This window comes from Tamandua tetradactyla, chromosome 18 (assembly GCF_023851605.1).
Source record: "Tamandua tetradactyla isolate mTamTet1 chromosome 18, mTamTet1.pri, whole genome shotgun sequence".
NCBI classification, from domain to species: domain Eukaryota; kingdom Metazoa; phylum Chordata; class Mammalia; order Pilosa; family Myrmecophagidae; genus Tamandua; species Tamandua tetradactyla.
The window spans coordinates 46,338,998-46,359,367 of record NC_135344.1 but is presented as its reverse complement, the minus strand read 5'-3'; the positions used below and the strand labels follow the sequence as shown (position 1 = coordinate 46,359,367).

At 37.2% G+C, this 20,370-nt stretch overlaps 1 protein-coding gene across 9 annotated transcripts in view; it reads left to right on the top strand.

Annotated features, from left to right (window-relative positions):
• The window catches only part of KIAA1328 (KIAA1328 ortholog), a 495,375-nt gene that overhangs the window by 44,527 nt on the left and 430,478 nt on the right, over positions 1-20,370 (top strand). For all 9 annotated transcript variants that reach the window (XR_013165170.1, XM_077135596.1, XM_077135599.1 and 6 more), the window contains one exon: positions 7,547-7,662. Coding sequence is in view for 8 of the 9 variants with exons in the window: in XM_077135596.1 (XP_076991711.1) it covers positions 7,547-7,662 (116 nt within the window). In the remaining variant the exon portion in view is untranslated. The remainder of the gene's footprint in view (positions 1-7,546; positions 7,663-20,370) is intronic.

Genomic DNA, 20,370 nt, shown 5'->3' with positions numbered 1-20,370 from the left:
GGCAGGTCTCTTCTGTACTGAATTATAATAGAAGAGACATGAATTGCCTTCTCAGGCAGTTCTGTTGCCCAGACTTTGGGTCCACCTGATTTTTTAACTCTGAGGGGAGGAACTCTACAGCGTTTTTGTCTTAGTTATTACCATACTTAATGCCACAATATTTTCAGTGAGGCCTTCAGGTTCTTGCTTTGGCAGACAGCCTATTATTTGGATTTGGATACCTAATGCCTTTAGTATACTTCTTCCTAGAAGTGAGGTGGGGTGCTTTGATATTATTAAAAACTGATGATTTAGAAGAATACTGCAGTTGGTAGGGGAGAGGTAGGTTGAAGGCTGAAGCTCAAGACATCCCATTTACTCCTACTGTGGGACAGGTTTTTGAGGAGAGAGTTCTGGAGTGAGAGGTTAAGACAGGATATGTGGCTTCCATATCAATTAAAAAGTTAACAGTTTTATTTGCCATATCAAAGGTTACCTGGGGCTTGATAAGATTGATGTGTTTTTGGTGAGATCCAGGAACCCATTGGCCCACGGCTCCTTCAGTCTGATTTTGGGGGCATGCAAAGGATCTTTGGAGAGGCCTCGCTCACCCTTGGGGGCTCATTGTACTCTCAGGCCTTGTGTTGAGCTTTCCTGCATCATGGACAGGGTCCAGGGGGCTCTCTCCATCCTTGGGGCTCCTTCTGTCCTTCGGGGTATTCTTGCTTCCCGTGCCCCAACTCTCCACATTGATAACAGGTTCCTGGCAGCTTCTGCCTAGAGTGACCCTGAGGTGGCTGCTTACCGTTTATAGCTAGAGTTATGCATCTTACCTTTTCCTGGCCCCTCCTTGCCCTCTCCTCCTTGGCAATCCTGTCTCAATTATTAAAGACAGAAAAGGCAGTAGTCTTGAGCTCCTTCATTGGCATTTAGGGTGCTGAAGATGTCTTTTGTAGTTTTCTCCTTATGTTTGAAACTGAATGGCCTATCAGTTAGGTCTTTAACATGATTTGTCCTTCCTCAGAATCTGGATCTACATTGGCATGCTTTTTCATAGCTTCCACTAGTCTTCCCTGAAACAAAGTGGGTTTTCCTTGCGTTCCTGAATTGTTCTCTGTTGCATGTTTTAATTTACATATTCGGCTCTACCCTTTATTAAGCAAGTAACCATATGGTCCCTTGCATCAAGATCTCACTGCCCTTTTTGATAGTCCCAGTTGGGGTCAGTATTTGGGATAGCTTTGGTCACCACCCTATATCCTGCTTGCTACTGCCCATGCAACTTGTCTGCCTGTCCTTGGGCTTCTGCCCAGATCCTTCATTTTTCCTCGGGAATATACGAGAGGATGACTTGGACATCCCCCCAGGTGAACTCATAGGTTACAACCAGGTTTTTAATTCCTCCATAGACTTGCGTGCAGGGATCCTCAGAAAACTTTCCTAATTGTTTCTTACTCTGTGCTGAGTTAGCCATAGCAAAAGGGACATGGACCCTTATAGTTCCTAAATCCTCTTTGGCCATTTCTTGGGGAGGATACATTTCATTTCCTAAATATTTCTTTTCCTTCTCCAGGGGTAGTAGGAGACTTCACTGAGTATGTCCTATCAGCTTTGAATAAGAAGAAGCGGCAGTAGGCTTGGAAGCTTTAAGGAAGGAGGGTCTATGGGAGTCTCAGGTCTGGTGGGCTCTGGATTTGGCCTTGGGGAAGGATCATCCCGGAGTCTTTGTGGGGTTTCAAGTTTTAGGGATTTGGCTGACAATGGGGTCATCTAATGTATCATCCTCGTTTTGTTTCTGAGATAGAGGGGATTCATCTCTTAATTCTCCTTTATAATAATATACACAACAAGTTCCCCTCATGGCCTTGTCCTGATATAGAGCCATGAAAAGCTGGACATAATGGAATTCCAGACCACTTCCTTTCCCTTTTGTAAGAAAGGTCTAATTGGGAGGTTAGGTCCTGGTCCATGTACTTTCCCCATAAATAAGCAAGCAAAAATCAAGCAAAAATTCAACAAATGGTGCTGCAATAATGGGATACTCACATGGGAAAACATGCCATACAGCATATATATATATAAAAAAAAGATGTAATTGAAGGATGTCATTAAAGCCAAGAATGCCATCTTGAGGCCATTCTTCAGTTCCCAGTTTTTATTGCGGCTAAGCAACAATACAGTAAGAGAGCAGCATTCTGTTTTTCAGTTAAGCGGTTGGTAAGCCATTCCAATTTTTCAGAATGCAGCCCAGGGGTTTATCAGTCAGGATGATGGATGCATTGCCCTTACTCTGAAAGGAGAGAGAGACATAGAGATACACACTCACTGATGCCTGACATCCTGTATTTCCTGCAGCTGAGAGAATACTCCGTAATACCTTCTCACCCCTGGGCATCCCTGTGGGGAAGAAAACCTGAGACTTGGGAAACGCGTGGTTTGGGTGTACCCCTTGATCCTCAAGCCAGACTGAGAGGGTTTCTGGGCTAGATTTCTCATCCTGGGCACTCTGAGCCAGGCTCAGAAGGCTCGTGAGCCAGATTTCTTATTCCAGCTGTTCTGAGCTGAACCTCTGCTCCTTTTCCAACCTTGGGGGCAGAAAGTCTTTTGGTAAACTTAGTGCATAACCTGATCTAAAAACCACTGCAAACACAGGACTTCAAGGGATGGAGGCCCCGCTTGGCTAAGCTTAAAGTTTATCTTTTCCTTTCGGAGAGAAGTTTGGTATCTTTGAGAGAATAGGGGTTCTTGTGAGATTCATACAAAGACCATATGCAAAGAAGTTGGGTAAGAATATCCTGGAGAATTTCCTCTGATGATAGGGAGGGGGAAAGGAGGGGACAACGCCAGGAAGGACTATCTCTTGTGGGGCTATAGGGATGGTCCCCTGGGAAATCCACAACTTCTACACCAGACAGTGTCCCCCTAAGAAAAAATTTAAAGCAAACTCACCACCAAGTCTGCACAAGAATGAGGAACAGTAGAGAAAATGAAGGAACAAATACCTAGACTTAGTATTCAGCAGAAAAGGAAAGAGAGGGTCAGAAAGAGGAGAGAATGCACCCAGAGCAGGGAAGAAAAAGAAGACCTGGGTGATGAATTCATGGTGAGTAGCCTACCCAGATAGGAGGAAAACTGAGGCCAACGAGAGAGACAAGAATAATGGTGACCAGGGAAAGTTAGGTAAGATGAAAGGACCAGACCGAATGGCAAGAATCAGTGTCAAGAGGCATGACTTGCAAAGTACAGATTCTGTTGACTGGTGCCTTATGTGGAAGATACTGCTCTCTTGGTTGGTTTGCCAAAAAGGTGTAACAGAGCCCTGCTGACACCAGGGTCAGCTGAGGCCCATTCTAGGTCCAGGGGTCTGGACTTGGAAAGAATTCAGGGATGAGAGAGGGCCAGTAGGAATAAGTGGTGTAACTTATTAAAGAGAGAGAGAGAATATATGTTAAAGAAATTAACATGGATATGCTCAAGGTAGAGACATGCACCGAATAGCATGGGTTAGTTTGTTTCACAGAAGTGATATTCCATCTCGGCCGTTGAACACCAGGCATCTTCTTTGTTCCAAAAGTAGGTAACTGTTGGTGCTTGTGGAGTTCTGTCACATACTAAAAATTTGTTTTGGGACAGATGTTCAGCAATCTTTATTACCCCATGCTTTTTGTTATTAATTGTCTGTTTTGGGCCCCTGATTTTACAAGCTTTATGGTTTGGGGATGTTTTGGGGATTTAGGGAAATTTTTGTTCTAGGGAGTCTACAATCTACTTTAATTCCTTCAGAACTGGATAGGAAACCAGGGACTTGTAGTTGTCTGTTAACTCTTTCAGAGCTGGATAGGAAATCATGAACCTGCAGTTGTCCTATTTTTTTCTGCTTCAATTTGATTTTGTCTTTCAAGTTAGTATAAAAACACCCACACATGGAATGTGTGAAAGAATATCAGGGATATCTAAAGCCATAGAATAAAAGTTTTTCTAGAATATCTGTCTTACAAAAAAATTCAAATAGATGGATATAGGGGGACTTTTTATATTAAAACAGTAGTGATTCTTTTATGGAGAAAAATACAAATTTTGCGGAGATGTTTAAGGTAAAATATAAGGGTTCAAAGAAATTTGGCACTTTCAGCACCATTTTCAGCTCCACCACCCTACTCTGAGGGTAAGAATGCATCTCATGGGAGTTTTTGAGAAATACTGGGAAGTATTAAATAAATGGTGATAATGCTTTCTTTTTTACTTTATGGAGAAACTATTGTCCTTCTTCTAAACAATTAAAAAACCAACATAATATTGTACATCAGGAATGCCCTTGTGTCCAGAGTTTTGACCTTCTTGTCCTATTAGTTAAATTTTTTCATTTTCTGTGTTGAGATTCTTATTTTGGTAATTAACTTGTTACTATACTCTGAGATTGAGGGTTAAGTGTTTTCATGTTACTTTGTGATTTGAGAGTGCTTAGATCTATAAAATGTAGATCAGGATATCGGATTTTTTATAAATATACCTCACGTGAAATATTATTGAACTTAAAACAGATTTCAGAGTGAATATGAAATCTTATTTTTATATATACACAGCTTTATTGAGGTATGCTTTACATACCATAAAATTCACTTGTGTACAATTTAATGACATTTAATAAATTTATGGAGCTATGGCGACCATCACCACAATTCAACTTTAGACCATGTCCATCACCCCAGCATGTTCCATTATGCTTATCTGCGGTGAGTCTCCACTTCCAAACCCAGCCCAGGACAACCACTGATCTGCTTTCTGCCTCTATAGATTTTCCTTTCCTGGACATTTCATGTAAATGAAATAATACTGTACGTACTATTCTGTATCTGGCTTTATAATATTTTTGAAGTACATCCAATTTGTAGTGATAATGAGGAGTTTGTTCCTTTTTATTGCTGAATGCAGTTCCATTGTAAGGACATCCAGCCTTTTGTTTATCCATTCATAATGGACATTTGGATAATTTCAAGTTTTGGCTATTATGAATAATGTTGTGAGCATTCATGTACACGTCTTGATGTAGGCAAACATTTTCATTTCTATCTAGAAGTGGAATTACTGCCACATATTATGGTAAGTTTATGTTTAACTTTTTAAGTAAATGCCAAGCTATTTTCCAAAATGACTGTACTATTTTACATTCCCTCCAACAAGGAAGGAGGGCACTAGATTACCTGCATCCTTACCAAACTTGTTACTGTCTTTTCGATGGCAGCCATTCTTTAGGGTGTGTAATGATATTTTATAGGTTTTTAAAAAAATATCTTCACATCCCTTGCGGTTGCCTTATTGTCATATCCTCTGTATTTAAAGACTATATTAATAAATTTGCTGATATTAACTTTGCTGTTGGTTCACAAAGAAGGCATGCATATCTGTAGATAGGCCTGTAGAAGAATTGTTGCCTTTTGTGCTTAATACAACTTGTTAATTTTATACCCTTCCAGAGCATAATAATTGCAAAAGTGTAATATATTCATAGCAGTATAACAAAAAATATTTTTAGTAAGTTAAAACCTTGATTAATAGAGTAGCAAAGACTTTCAAACACGCTCCAGAAACTTTTTAGAAAAGAGTGGTTTTATCTAGATAGAGCCCTTTTACTTTTGAGAAAAAAAAAGCTTGTGTATACTCTGGCATTATGGAATATACCTGTGCAAGCAATTTTGCCTCACTGATCCCTAGAGGTTTTAATGGATTTCCTTCAGGTCCAACAAAGGGAGCTTGTAAATGTTGGGATACACCTTTGTGTTCTGACCTGGCCAGGCTCTAGAGATAGTGTTTTTAGTTTAGTGTTAAGGCAAAAATGGGATCCTATTTTTTGTTAGTTTTATGCAAATCTTTAAGTCAGTCTCATATATATATATGGCCTTTATGAATGGTATTGAAAGTATAGAGGGCCATTTTTTTAGGTTCCTTTTGGATACTCCGTAATCAAAGTTACTGTGATTGTTTTTTGCCTATAGTATACATGCAGTAAATATTTTTAAATAAGTAAATGAAAATAACTTTCTCATATCAACTTATGGATTTTCCTGTCTTCTTGTATCTTTTTGGTTTCTCCGGTTTAGACGGATGGATTTTGTTACACATTTTTTCATGCTGATAGTATTTATTCTCTCATACTACATAATGCACTTATTTCATCTTTGTTTTATGCGGAATCCTAGAGATTAATGATTTTATCTTGTATTTCAAATCTTTATCCTTTTTTCCTGTTTTTTCTTATCTACTTCTTCCTCTCTTATCCTATGATCATAAATTTTGCCTAGTTTATAGCATTGTGTGCTTTGTACCCTGATCATAGGTTTAATAATTTCCTTCTTATTTCTTTACAATTGCTCACCATATTTATAAGGACACATATACAAAATCAGGGTGTTTCTACTGTAGTGAAGGAAATTATAGAACTTCAGAACTGGAAGGAATTTTAAAAATTTTCTAGGTTAGCCTTTGGATTCCATGTGGATTAACTTACACGTATCCAAGTGTGATCTTTTAGGATAGATGTATGTACCGTCTTTGAAGAAATAAGCACTAGTAACAGAAATTCACGGCTGAGATCTTTGTACACATAGTAGCAATGAAAATCAGGTTGTTTAAAAGATGATTCATATATTTATATATTTTTGTATGTTGTGCAGTGGGGATCACATTTCATTCTTTTCCATGTGAATATCCCATTATTGCATCACTATTTGTTGAATGTTTTTTTCCTTGCTTGTTTTATTTTGTTTTGGAGTGCATGGGCCAGAAATTGAACCCTGGTTTCCCGAATGGCAGGCAAGAGTTTTACCACTGAACTACTTGTGTACTGCTGTGATTCACTGATTTTTAAGATAAATTTTACTATTGTTGTTTGACTTCTTTAGATTTTTTTTTCCTCTATATATTTGCTCTTTTTGGTGGGATTGAGTATGGATACTTTTCAGAATTAAATATTGTTGATATAGATTTTTTTAGTCATTGTTTTTAACTTTATAATCATTTCTGGATTAAGAATAAATATAGTTTCCTGTACGCTAATGCCATCTTTTTTTATTCCAGGCCAGTTATTTGTATGCTACAATACGGGTATCATTGGTATCAGTGCCAGGAAAAGAGTAGCCTGCATGCCTATATGCAGTAAAATATTTGAGATGTGTAAATGCTGTTTATTTTATTAGCAGAATTTAAATAAAAGTATGAAAAAAGTATAAAAATAAATTAGTTGTGTTGTCTTGATAATAAAAAAATGAAACATATTTTTACAATTAGTGTATTCTTCTGTAGTAGCCTCTAAGGGCACTTTTGTCTGTTGCAGGACTTTCTCTTTTCAAGACACCTCTGATGCTTGGAAATATTCTTGATATAGAATCACATATTTTATTATAAAGCTGAGGAAGATTGCTTTATGAAATTTTTTTTAAGTGATAGAGTATACCTCAAGAATTTAGAATACAGAAATATCTAGAAGAAGTCTAGTTTTGGTAAACTGCAATTGTTAGCACATATTTTATTTTATTCTGACAGGCATTTTCTGTTTTTGTATTTCTTTCAGAGTAAGTGAGGAAAAGGAAGTGACAGAAGAACGACTAAAAGCTGAACAGGAGTCATTTGAGAAGAAGATCAGACAGTTGGAAGAACAGAATGAACTTATCATCAAAGAAAGGGAAGATATCCTTTTTGAAAGTCCTCTTTTTTTAACGTGCAAAAGTTTGACTTTCATGGAGAAAATGTAAACTCTAGAGAAATAATTGTTCTAATTTATAACGGAATAAATCTGCGTGTGCTACCATTTCTAGGCAATCAGAACGACACTTAACAGCATGTGTTGCTGCTTCCTTTGTGCTTGATATGGTGATCCAGCTGTTCTGTTGCTACTATTATGCTATGAAGTACGTATTTATCAACTAAAAAAGACAATAAGAAATTTGGGCATTAAAATGTAATGTTGGACTCATATTTGTATTCTTTCTAGCTAAAACTTGACTGGCCTAAGGATTTCTACTCTGAAATCATAAAAAAATATATAATTATTTTGCATTTATTGATGTTGTAATTGGACAAGTGTTTACACTGCAACATAAAATCACCAGATCATTTTCATGAAGGAGAAAACTGTTGGGTATAGACTAGAGAAAATAAGAATTTTGCATTGTTTATAAGAAAGTAAAACAGAGTATGTGATAATAAGTTTATTTTTAAATTTCTTTTGAATGAGTAGAAGTACTTATCTTTGGGTGCTATAAAGCAAGGGCATTGATGTAGAAGAGAAGTGACTGTCCCTAAAGTTAGTGCAGTAGATCTGATAGCCAAACTGGTATGCGGATGCTTGAAGGAACCATTCCCTTACTGTCAATATCATCAAGTTGATTGTTATTGTTATTTTGAAGATCCTGTAATGACACCTTTGTGAATATTAAGGAAATTGAAGAATACAGGTAAAATCATTAGGGGAAAAGCACAAGAACCAAACTACAAAAAAATGAATTCTAAACTTACAATTTTCAACCAATGGGAGTGCATGATAGGAAATTAATATAATCAGAATTCTCTTTTCTTTGTACTCCTTTGACTGGATTACTTTATGTTGTCAACTCTCTGACTAGTCCGTCCTTTGCGTTTTTGTGTCTTTCTTCCTGCTGCTTTTCTCTTGTGGTTGAAGTAATGCCATTTAGTCAGAATTCACCAACAAACTGTGCTCAGCCAGTTTTGCTCTTATACTTTTCAAAGACTAGTGATTTTGGCCCCCGGCCCTTTTTTTAAAAAAAGGATTGTTAGAAATGCTTTCATTTGTAACAAAAACCTCGATTGATGCTATTTTTTTTTGCATGGGCAGGCACTGGGAATCAAATGTTTTTTTTTTTCCCCATAATAAGAACTCTGGAGATAGGTGGCCTCTGGCATTGATTCAGTAACTTAAAGTTTTCAGGGCTGGCATCTCTATAATTCTCTTAGCTTTTTCTAATGGTTGCAAAATGATTTTTTCTATTCCAGACATCACATTTACATTAAGGGCAGGAAGAAAAAGGGAAGAGGTCATGGTAATTGTGATACCCTGTCTTTTTTTTTTTTATTAATTAAAAAAGTAGAAGAAACAAACATTCCCAACACATACACTCAGCAATTCACAATATCATCACATAGTTGCATATTCATCATCATGATCATTTCCCAGAACATTAGCATCAGTTCAGAAAAAGAAATAAAAAGACAACAGAAAAATATAACAAACAAACAAACAAACAAAAAATTTTACAGGCCATACCCCTTACTGATCCCTTTCATTGATCACTAACATTTCAAATTAAATCTATTTTAACATTTGTTCCCCCTATTATTTATTTTTATTCCACACGTTCCTCTCATCTGTTGACAAGGTAGATAAAAGGAGCATCAGACACAAGGTTTTCACAATCACACAGTCACATTGTGAAAGCTATATCATTATACAATCATCATCAAGAAACATGGCTACTGGAACACAGCTCTACATTTTCAGGCAGTTCCCTCCAGCCTCTCCATTACATCTTGGATAACAGGGTTATATCTACTTAATGCATAAGAGTAGCCTCCAGGATAACCTCTCGACTCTGATTGGAATCTTTCAGCCATTGACACTTTATCTCATTTCACTCTTCCCCCTTTTGGTCGAGAAGGTTTTCTCAATCCCTTGATGCTGGGTCTCAGCTCATTTTACAGTTTTTCTCAGTCCCTTGACGCTGAATCTCAGCTCATTCTGGGATTTCTGTCCCACGCTGCCAGGAAGATCCACACCCCTGGTAGTTATGTCCCACGTAGACAGGGGGAGGGTGGTGACTCTGCTTGCTGTGTTGGCTGGAGAGTGGCCACATCTGAGCAACAAAAGAGGTTCTCTTGGGGGTGACTCTTAGGCTTAATTTTAAGTAGGCTTGACCTATCCCCTGTGGGGTTAAGTTTCATATGAACAAACCCCAAGACTGGGGGCTCAGCCTATAGCTTTGGTTGTCTACACTGCTTATGAGAATATCAAGAATTCAACTTGGGGGAATTGAGTTTTCCCCTGTTCTCACCATTCCCCGAAGGGGACTTTGCAAATGCTTTTCCACTCACTGATCAAATCACTCTGGGATTCATCAGGGCATCCCCTGGACAAACCAACAAAATCTCATGTCCTATACAAAGTTCTATGTACTTAAGGTGTTCAATCAACTATCTACATGAGTTATATTAGGAGATGCACTAGTCAAAGTATAGATTTGTACCAAATAAACATTTTTTTGCCTTAGTTTCACACATTAGTTGAAATTTTAAAATATTAAGTACCATCTATTTTCAGCACACTACAGTAATGACATTCTTTTGTTCTTCCTCATGCAAAAACATTTTTAAAATTTGTACATTTAGTCACTATCATTATACACTCTAGGCATTCCTAGATTACACCATCTCAATCTTTTTCGTCTGTCCTTCTTTGTGATTTCATTTATGTCCCAGCCCTCCTCCCTCTATCATTCTCATATGCAGCTTCATTCAGTGTTTTAACATAATTGTATTACAGTTAGGTAATATTGTGCTGTCCATTTCTGAGTTTTTATATTCAGTCCTGTTGCACAGTCTGTATCCTTTCAGCTCCAGTTACCCAATATCTTACCCTATTTCTATCTCCTGATGATCTCTGTTACCAAGGAAATATTCCCAGTTTATTCACTAATGTCAGTTCATATCAGTGAGACCATACAGTATTTGTCCTTTTGTTTCTGGCTAATCACACTCAGCATAATGTCCTTAAGGTCCATTCATGTTGTTACCTACTTCATAACTTTATTCTGTCTTATAGCTGTATAATATTCCATCTTATGTAAATGTCACAGTTTGTTTAACCAACTGTCTGTTGATGGACATTTTGGCTGTTTCCATCTCTTGGTAATTGTTAATAATGCTGCTATAAACATTGGTGTGTAAATGTCCATTTGTGTCCTTGGCCTCGTGTCCTTTGAGTAGAGACAGCATATAGGTGGGTCCTGTTTTTTAATCCATTCTGCCAGACTATGTCTTTTGATTGGAGAGTTGAATCCATTAACATTCATTGTTATTACTGCATGAGTAGTACTTTCTTCTACTATTTTGCCCTCTGGATTTTATATGTCATGTCTAATTTTCCTTCTTTTTACCTTTACTCATAGTCTTCCTTTCTACTCTCTTCTCCACACCTCTCTCTTCTGTCTTCGTATCTGTCTCTAGTGTTCCCTTTAGTGTTTCTTGCAGAGCTGGTCTCTTGGTCACAAATTCTGTCAGTGATTTTTTGTCTGAAAATGTTTTAATTTCTCCCTCATTTTTGAAGGACAATTTTGCTGGCTATAGAATTCTTGAATGGCAGCTATTCTCTTTTAATAATTTAAGTATATCATCCTACTGTCTTCTCACCTCCATGGTTTCTGCTGAGAGATCTATGCATAGTCTTATTGGGCTTCCCTTGTATGTGATGGATTGCTTTTCTCTTGCTGCTTTCAAGATTCCCTCTTTCTCTTTGACCTCTGATATTCTCATTAGTAAATGTCTTGGAGTATGTCTATTTGGATCTATTCTCTTGGGGTACGCTGCACTTCTTGGATCTGTAATTTTAGGTCTTTCGTAAGAGTTGGGAAATTTTCAGTGATCATTTCCTCCATTAGTTTTTCTCCTTCTTTTCCCTTCTCTTCTCCTTCTGGTACACCCACAACACATATATTCATGCGCTTCATTTTGTCTTTCAATTCCCTGAGTCCCTGCTCATACTTTTCCATTTTTTTTCCTATAGTTTCTTTTTCTTGCCAGATTTCAGATGTTCCATCCTCCAGTTCACTAATCCTATGTTCTGTCTCTCGAAATCTAGCATTGTAGGTTTCCATTGTTTTTTTTTCATCTCTTCTACCTTGCCTTTCATTCCCATAAGTTCTGTGAGTTGTTTTTTCAGACTTTTAATTTCTTCTTTTTGTTCATTCCTTGCCTTCTTTATATCCTCCCTCAATTCATTGATTTGGTTTTTGATGAGGTTTTCCATATCTGTTCGTATATTCTGAATTAATTGTTTCAGCTCCTTATGTCATTTGAATTGTTGGTTTGTTCCTTTGACTGGGCCATATCTTCAATTCTCCTGGCCTGATTTGTTATTTTTTGCTGGTGTCTAGGCATTTAATTACCTTAATTAGTTTATTCTGGAGGTTGCTTGCACTTCTTTTACCTAGGATTTTCTTGCTGGATGAATTTGTTGTCTATCTGTCTATTCCGTTCAGCTTTATCTGGACCTTTAGCTGAAGTTTTGTTTAACAGAGGAGAATTTTTCAGTTTTTGTTTTCTTGTTTCTTGCCCTGCTTGTGTGGTGCCTTTCCCCCACACACACTTAGGAGGGTCTACTTAGATATTATAGACCCCAGCCAGATTTTCCCAGACCAAACTGGCCTCCTATCAGGAGGAAAGAGTCACCTGTGTCGGTTTTCCCTGAGGGTGAGACCCAGCAGGTTGAAAGACTTTCCTGTGAAGTCTCTGGACTCTGTTTTTCTTATCCTGACTAGTATGTGGCGCTTGTCTGACTGCCAGTCCCACCAGCATAAGATGATGCAGTACCTTTAACTTTGGCAGACTCTCCCTGCTGGGGGCATAGTGGAGACAGAGGAGAGGTTGTAAGCTGGTTTTAATGGCTTCAAATTACCAAGCCCTGGTGTCTAAATTCCTTGATGGAGGGATTCCACCTGGGTGGGGCTTCACCCCTCCCCTGGGGAAGGCACAAGCTCCCGATAAGCCCCCAAAAGAGCTCACTTCTGCCTGTGCCTGGGGCAGTTACAGCCTGAAAAGTCCTGCCACTGCATCCAGAGGCAGTCTAGCCTTTGTAGATACACAGCCACAAAAACCTCTGTTTCCTTCTCTTTTTTCCCCCCTTTTTCTGTCAGTCCTGCCCCCTTGGCACCGGGGTAAAAATGAGCAACCTCTGCTTTGATCAGGTTCACCTAAGCTGGGGGCCTATTTTTAGTAGTCAGAATTTGTTAATTAGTTCCACAATTGGTGTTTGATTGTGCCCAGTCCCTGCTGCTGGTAAAGTCCTTTCCTTTCCCCTCTGGGAAATGGCCTGTGGGGGAAGGGCTCTGGCCGCTGCAGCTTTGGGAACTCACAGTTCTGGGGGGTGTTCGCAGCTGGTCCAGTTGGTCCAGACTGGGGTACACCATGTGTCTGGTCACTATCGTGGCTCCGGGAGCTGTTCTGTACTGTTTCTGGTAATTTAGTAGTTGTTCTGGAGGACGAACTAAAATGCGCACGTTGTTAAGCCACCATCTTGACCTGGAAACCTCCCTGTCCTTTTTTAAAAAAAAGTAATACTTGTCTTAAGAATCCCGTCACCCCTTGCTGTCTTTCATACATTTATTGTCCTGAACTTTTTTACATGGCCATCCTGAGCTGTGAGAGAGCACAGAAAGTGAGCATTTAGTTTGTCTAACTTTTATAGTGGAATGCACAAAGGGAGAAGGGAATTATGAATGAAACCAGCTGGAGTAGAAGGAAATAGAATTCACTTTTTATGTAAGGAGGAGCTGATGACACTTTAATCCTTCTGGGACACAAGATTTGTACCTCCAGGGGAATTACAGGTGAGCTGGGGAAAGAAGGTGAAAGAAGTATATAGTACACAATTTAGAAAGCCGAGCCACAAGTTCTGTTTGTCTGGTGATGTGGTTAGCAAAAATATTTGTCTATCTGGATAAGGAGAAGCTAATTTCACTAGTTTGTTGTATTCAGCACTCTCTGGGTCAAGTTAATTCTATTCAGTGCTGAAATATTCTAAACGTCACATGATATGAATCTAGTCTTTTCTCAGCCTAAATATTAAGATACTCCAGAAGATGTATTGACAGCATTTTTAAGTTTTTCGTGATTTAACACAGGGGTTAGTAAATTAATGCCCTTGGGCCAAATCCACCTTGGTGTGGGTCAAATCCAGTATGTCTGCTTTTGGGCTCTTAACTGCAGAGTTGAACAGCTGCTACAGACACCTTGACACCATCATACCCCAAAGTATTTACTGTCTGACCCTTTACAGAAAAAGTTTGCTGTTCCCTAATCTAGTTTATAGCTAAAAATAAAGGAAAAGGCATATGAATCAAGTCAGAGACTCAGACAGGTGACATACTTAAACCTATTTCATATTATCTAGAAGGGATTTAACTTAAGTATTTATTCTTCTTGTTAATGAAGATTGGAGTAAATATTAGACCATTATCAGGAATTGAAATGTTTAATTATTGTAATGTTTTCCTTCCCCTTTACTTCTTTGACTTGATACCCAGATTAAATGTAAGGTTAAAAAAATCTCTAAAAAATTGTTGGTATTGGGCAGTGCGATGGCACAGTGCAATGGTGGCGCAGTGGCAGAATTCTCACCTGCCATGCCAGAGACCCGGGTTTGATTCCTGGTGCCTGCCCATGCCAAAAAAAAAAAAAAGGAAAATTGTTGGTATCTATAGAACTTGATTGTCCAAGAAAGGAGAAAGGAATATATGATAAAAACAAAACAAAACAATGACATATGTAGTTTTTATTCCAAATACATTGCTTAAATCCAAATTTCTTTTACTAGAATAAACCTGTCAAAGGTTAATATAGACAATTTTGCAGTACATAAAACCTAGAAACATAAACAAGGATATAATTTAAAACAATATAATTTTAACTACAGATACATTTAGCTGTCGTACATGAATGATTCAGATTTTTTCATATGCCTGAAATCAGATAATTTCAGATAATTTTAAAGTTTGTTTCAGTGAAAGGAACTATACCCATGAATTCTGATTTTGACATTTTTGAGAGTGTTATACCAAATTTATGGGGCTTTTTTTTTGTTTTAAAAGGTCTAATAACTTGATTTATTGATTAACCATGTACACACGGATCAGTGCCTTAGTCAAAAAAAAAGCATGTTTATATTAGCATCAAGCTTTTAAAGTATTTGTTCTTATGATACATAGAGAATTTGTAATTAAAACATTCGTAATTTTCTTTGAGCAAAGATAGCTTATTTGCTAAGAACTTAACAATGTAAATGAATATGCCATTTACAAAGTCAAGCAGTCTGATGATCCCTGTAGATCTTAGCTTGGCTGTATGAGTATAAAAGGAGAATTCTGAAACTTAAAGAGACATGTGTCCAATAAGAAGACTTCTGAAACATACTAGGATATAAAAGTGTAAGGCACAGGTTGTAGCCATTAGAAAAATTGATTAATATTTGAGCTCATTTTATTTCCAGAGCCTATGTCTCAAGTCAAGATGGTATCAAAAGCTTACGGAAGGAAAGTATGGTCTATGTTTGCTGACCACTATTTTAACTGACACAGCAAGGGAAAACAGACTGTGACAAAAGCACGGTGGGTTTTAAGAGTCAAAATCTGGCTTTAAAGTGCTAACTAGTTGTCTTGTTTTTGGAAAGTTACTGAATTTCTCTGAGTCTCTTTTTTCATCTTAAGTATGTGGATAATTAATAACGAGTTCTTTGCAGGCCTTTTGTAATTTGATAGATTATTTCTATTATTTATATAAATAACCTAGGAATGGTTTGTACTTATTTCGCTGTTGAATAAAAGACAGCAATTTTCATTATTATTATTGTTAATACAAATAAGGGTTGAGATGACTAACTTTTCTCATTGTTTATTTCCATGCCTTTCTTCACTGCGGTTTTGAAGGTTTTCATTAGATTTTTCAAGGCTACTTCTTGGCCCAGAAGGAGAGTGCAATTGATCTGGTCTCTACTTTATCTACTAATTTCTATCAAAGAGGAAACTTTCTTTTTGGACTACAATACCTGTTGGGTGCTCCAGGGAGGAAACCAAGTTTTATTTTGCTCTTCCCAAAATGAAATTGGTGGAAATACTTGGTATTTTTTCCCTCTTCTGATCTATTTCCATGATCTCTCTGGTTAGGACTTAGTAAACTGCGATTTACAAGTGCTTGCAGTTCACAGCTTTGATACCATTGTATTGGAAGTCATTTTAGAAACCTGACTCTAGAAAGAAAGTTTTAAAGAAGCTAACCTTAACCTTTTTGAGGAATGTTTTAGAATTAGCCAAAGGTCTGTTTGTCTATGCTGAAAATAGGTGTTTTAGTTTCTTGGCTGCTAAAGCAAGTACCATATAATAGATTGGCTTAAACAATGGACGTCTGCTGGCTCACTGTTTTAGAAGGCTTTCTTGCTTCCAGGATCAGATCCTCTGGCTGGCAGGCAATCTTTGGGCTTCCTTGGCTCTCCTGTCACATGACAATGCACATGGCAGCAGTATCTTCTTTCTTTTTTGGTTTTGTTTAATTCCAGCTTCTAGCTGCTCTCTGTGGCTTTCTCTCTGTGTCCAATTTCCTTTGATAGTAAGGGTTTTAGTCAGATTAAGGTCCACCCTCATTCGGCTTGGATATACATTAACTAATGATGTTTTCAAGGGTCCTGTTTACAAATGGATTCACATCCACAGGGCCAGTCGTTGGGACCTGAACATGCCTTTTGTGGGGGACATGACTTAATCCCCAACAACAGGTTAGAGAAAATGCACAAGGATTTTATCTAATTAAGTAAAAGAAATCATCATTGGTTCTGAATAACAATAATACTTCAGAGATATTCAAAGCCTTCTATTTAACTGTGAACCTCTGCTATAGGTGCCAGGCTGCCATGATCTGTTATGATCTTTTAGATTTATCAGGGGTAGGAATCATTCTCTAGAAGCTGTATAATAGATCTGGGGTGGAAGAGAATATGGGTATTGTGAAGGATAGTAGAAATAAGTTTCATCGGAAAGGAAATATGTTTCAAGAGAAAGGTATATTTCTCCTTTTTAATTAGTATTCCTGGCCCTTCATAAGAGAAGGTAGGAGCTTCTCTAGTCTTAGATATAATTTTAGGAGAATTAAAAATCTAAACTCCTTAATATGAAGAAGACTATAAGTGGAAAAGAAAGGATATGGAATAGGAGAGAGGCATTTTCATGACTGGCCATATGACATACTAATATTGCAAAGTATATTGCCAAACACCTTATCAACCTTGATGAATCTTGGTCTGTTTGTTCTAAGAATATATTGGGTTTTTGCTTTTTATGTTTACAGATTGAGTGATAGAGTATATGTTTACAAATTTAGTGGTAGAGTATATTCTGCATATTTGGATAAAAACAGTTTATTACATTTAACAAGCCCCATAGAGAATATTGTTTTACTAATTTAATAATTATCTTTCATACTGTAGAAGCTGTAACTACTTGAGGCCATTTTATGTTCTCTATGATGCTGTATAAATTTAGCAGGTTTGGAAATGTTGTTATTGCATATTGTCTGGGAATGTCATTTTAAATCAGAATAACAGATTAACTAATTTTCTGTTTGTATTGCAGAGAATTGAGAATGCTTAGCGAAAGAAGCAATTGTTCCTAATTTTTTTGTTTTCTAAATTATTCTTAAAGATTATTTTTGTACTCCCAAAAGTAGATATTAAAGCTAGCCACATGGAGGAATTGATGACAAATGTGTAGAGAAAGAAAAAATATATATCCAGTTTTATCCATATAGTTAATTGTATTTCTGAAGAGTCTTTAGGGGTTAAGTTACCTTTGATAGGGAGTTATAGTTATATTTTACTTTTCTGGAACTCATCCAAGAAGTAAGAATTATAAAGAAGCACTCTTCATGTGCTCACCTTCCTTTTGTTTGCACTTTCTTTATATGAGAGTTCCTAAGGCTGTCATATGGATGACGATAAACTCATTATCTGTGTCTCATTTATAATCCCATTTGTAAATTAAAAGCAGAAAATTAGAAGTAAGGAATGGAGCTGCAGTGAGAACATTAAAGCTCATGGGAATATCGACAGGAAAACTATAAAAAACATGTAAGACCTGAAAAGGCACAACAGTCTAGAACTCTACCCATCTCAATACGATTTAAGGACATTATATATTAAACTAGTGTAATAACAACCATTCATAATGGTGATTCTGAGGCATCAAGATAGTGTTAAATTATTATCTCCTATTACCTTTTCGTACTAAAGTACTACTCTTAATAAGATATCTTACATTTGTATACTCTTTTCTATTTACAAAGTACTTACAGTTGTACTTTTTCAATATTACACTTTTACTTTTTAATCTTCACAATAACACAGTTAAGGTAGGTAAGACAGATACTCTTATTTTAATTTTACAAATAAAGATACAAGTTTGGAGCGGTTACAGAACCAGTCGTTTCATTACACAGCTAAGAGTGAAATCTTTTGATGTCAAACATTCTTGTCTTTCCATTATACCAAATTATTTCAATAGCAATAGGCCTTACGTTTATAGACTGATTTATAAGTAAAGCAAAATTTTAAAAAAGCTTGTAATATGTTTTAGAATGCTTTTTATCCAAAACTGGTTAAAAGTTTTTGTTGGGACTTGAAAGTGTACCTTAAGTTATCCAGAATATCCAGATATATAGAATTTTCTTTTCTCCCATAAAATTTAAGAAGCAAAGACTTTCTTGTATTTTTATGTCTTCATTCAGTCACTAAATCTTTCACATTTTTCCCTCTACTCTGTTATTCTGAGCATATTCTCCTTCTTTGTTTTCACTGCCATCTCACTGATCTAGGCCTTTATTACCTTAGTGCAGTCCTTTATGCATTCTGTGTTACTTACAGCATCTCTGTTACTCAGGGTTCTTCAGAAAAACAGCTGCCAAGATGTATGTGTGGGTGTGTGTGTGTTTATAAATATAAAGGGATGTATTATAGGAATTGGCTCATATGACTGTGGGAATTGGCAAATCTGAATTCCATAGTACAAGCCTCAAGTTGGGAACTCCATAGTGTCATTGAATTCCCCAGGAAAAGCTGGCTGCCTGAAGTAGAGAGAGAAATTACTTCTGACTGCTGAAATCATCATTTTTCCCTTTAATGCCTTCACTGATTGAAAGAAACTTCTGTCATGCAGGCAGTCTACTGCGTTGATTATAAATGTAATCAGCCACAGACACAATCAACTGTCTAATGATCTAATCCATGAAATATCCTCATAGTAACAATCAGGCCAGTGTTACTTGACCAAACAACTGAACACCATGATCTAGCCAAGTTAATGTGAAATTGGCCATCACAGTATCCTGGGGTGTCTGTCTCCATTCTCTCTGATTTGTCCCCTTATTGGCATAATTGCTGCCAGATTAATCTTTCCTAAGGATTATTTTTATTATATCACTTGACTTTTTAATGCCTTTCTTGGCTTCTTATAGTCTAAAGGATCAAATACATATTCTTCAGTTTGACATTCAAGCCCTCTGTTACTGGTGTCATGTAACATATATGACCTTCATTTTAGGGCCTCCTGGTGTGGTCCCTAAATGCTAGCTAGGAAAGACTCTTTGCTTTTTCCTACATACTTACAGTTTATTTCAATTTTTTTGTTGTTGCTCCTTGTGCTTGCTTGAAAGGATGTTGTCCCCTAGAAAAGCCATGTTTTAATCTAAATCCCATTTTGTAAAGGCAGAATAATCCCTATTCAATACTGTATGTTTGAAACTGTAATCAGGTCATCTCCCTGGAAATGTGATTTAATCAAGAGTGGTTAAGCTGGATTAGGTGATGACATGTCTCCACCCATTTGGGTGGGTCTTGATAAGTTTTTGGAGTCCTATAAAAGAGGAAACATTTTGGAGAATGAAAGAGATTCTGAGAGAGCAGAGAACGCTGCAGCACCACGAAGCAGAGTCCATCATCCAGCATTTTGGAGATGAAGAAGGAAAATGCTCCCAGGGAGCTTCATGAAACAGGAAGCCAGAAGAAGCTAGCAGATGATGCCGTGTTCACCATGTGCCCTTCCAGATGAGAGAGGAACCCTGATCGTGTTTACCATGTGCCTTTCCAGATGAGAGAGAAACTCTGACTGTGTTCGTCATGTGCCCTTCTCACTTGAGAGATAAACCCTGAAGTTCATTGGCCTTCTTTAACCAAGGTATCTTTCCCTGGATGCCTTTGATTGAACATTTCTATAGACTTGTTTTGTTTTAATTGGGACATTTTCTCAGCCTTAAAACTGTAAATGAGCAACTTATTAAATTCCCCTTTTTAAAAGCCACTCTGTTCCTAGTATATTGCATTCCGGTAGCTAGCAAACCAGAACACTCCTTTTACTAATTTTCTTCCTGAAGGCTTCATTGACATTTTCCCTGATGAATTTCTTCTGACAAAATTGGCTCTTACTTAGAATTTTTCAAGCGTTCATACTAATGCTGTACTAATTGACTTAACCTGTGTGTCTTCTTATGGTTCTTTGGACAACTGTAATGTACTTCCAACAGTACTGGATTTTGATTAAGAAAGCAGGTTAGTTGCTTGAATCAACTACATTA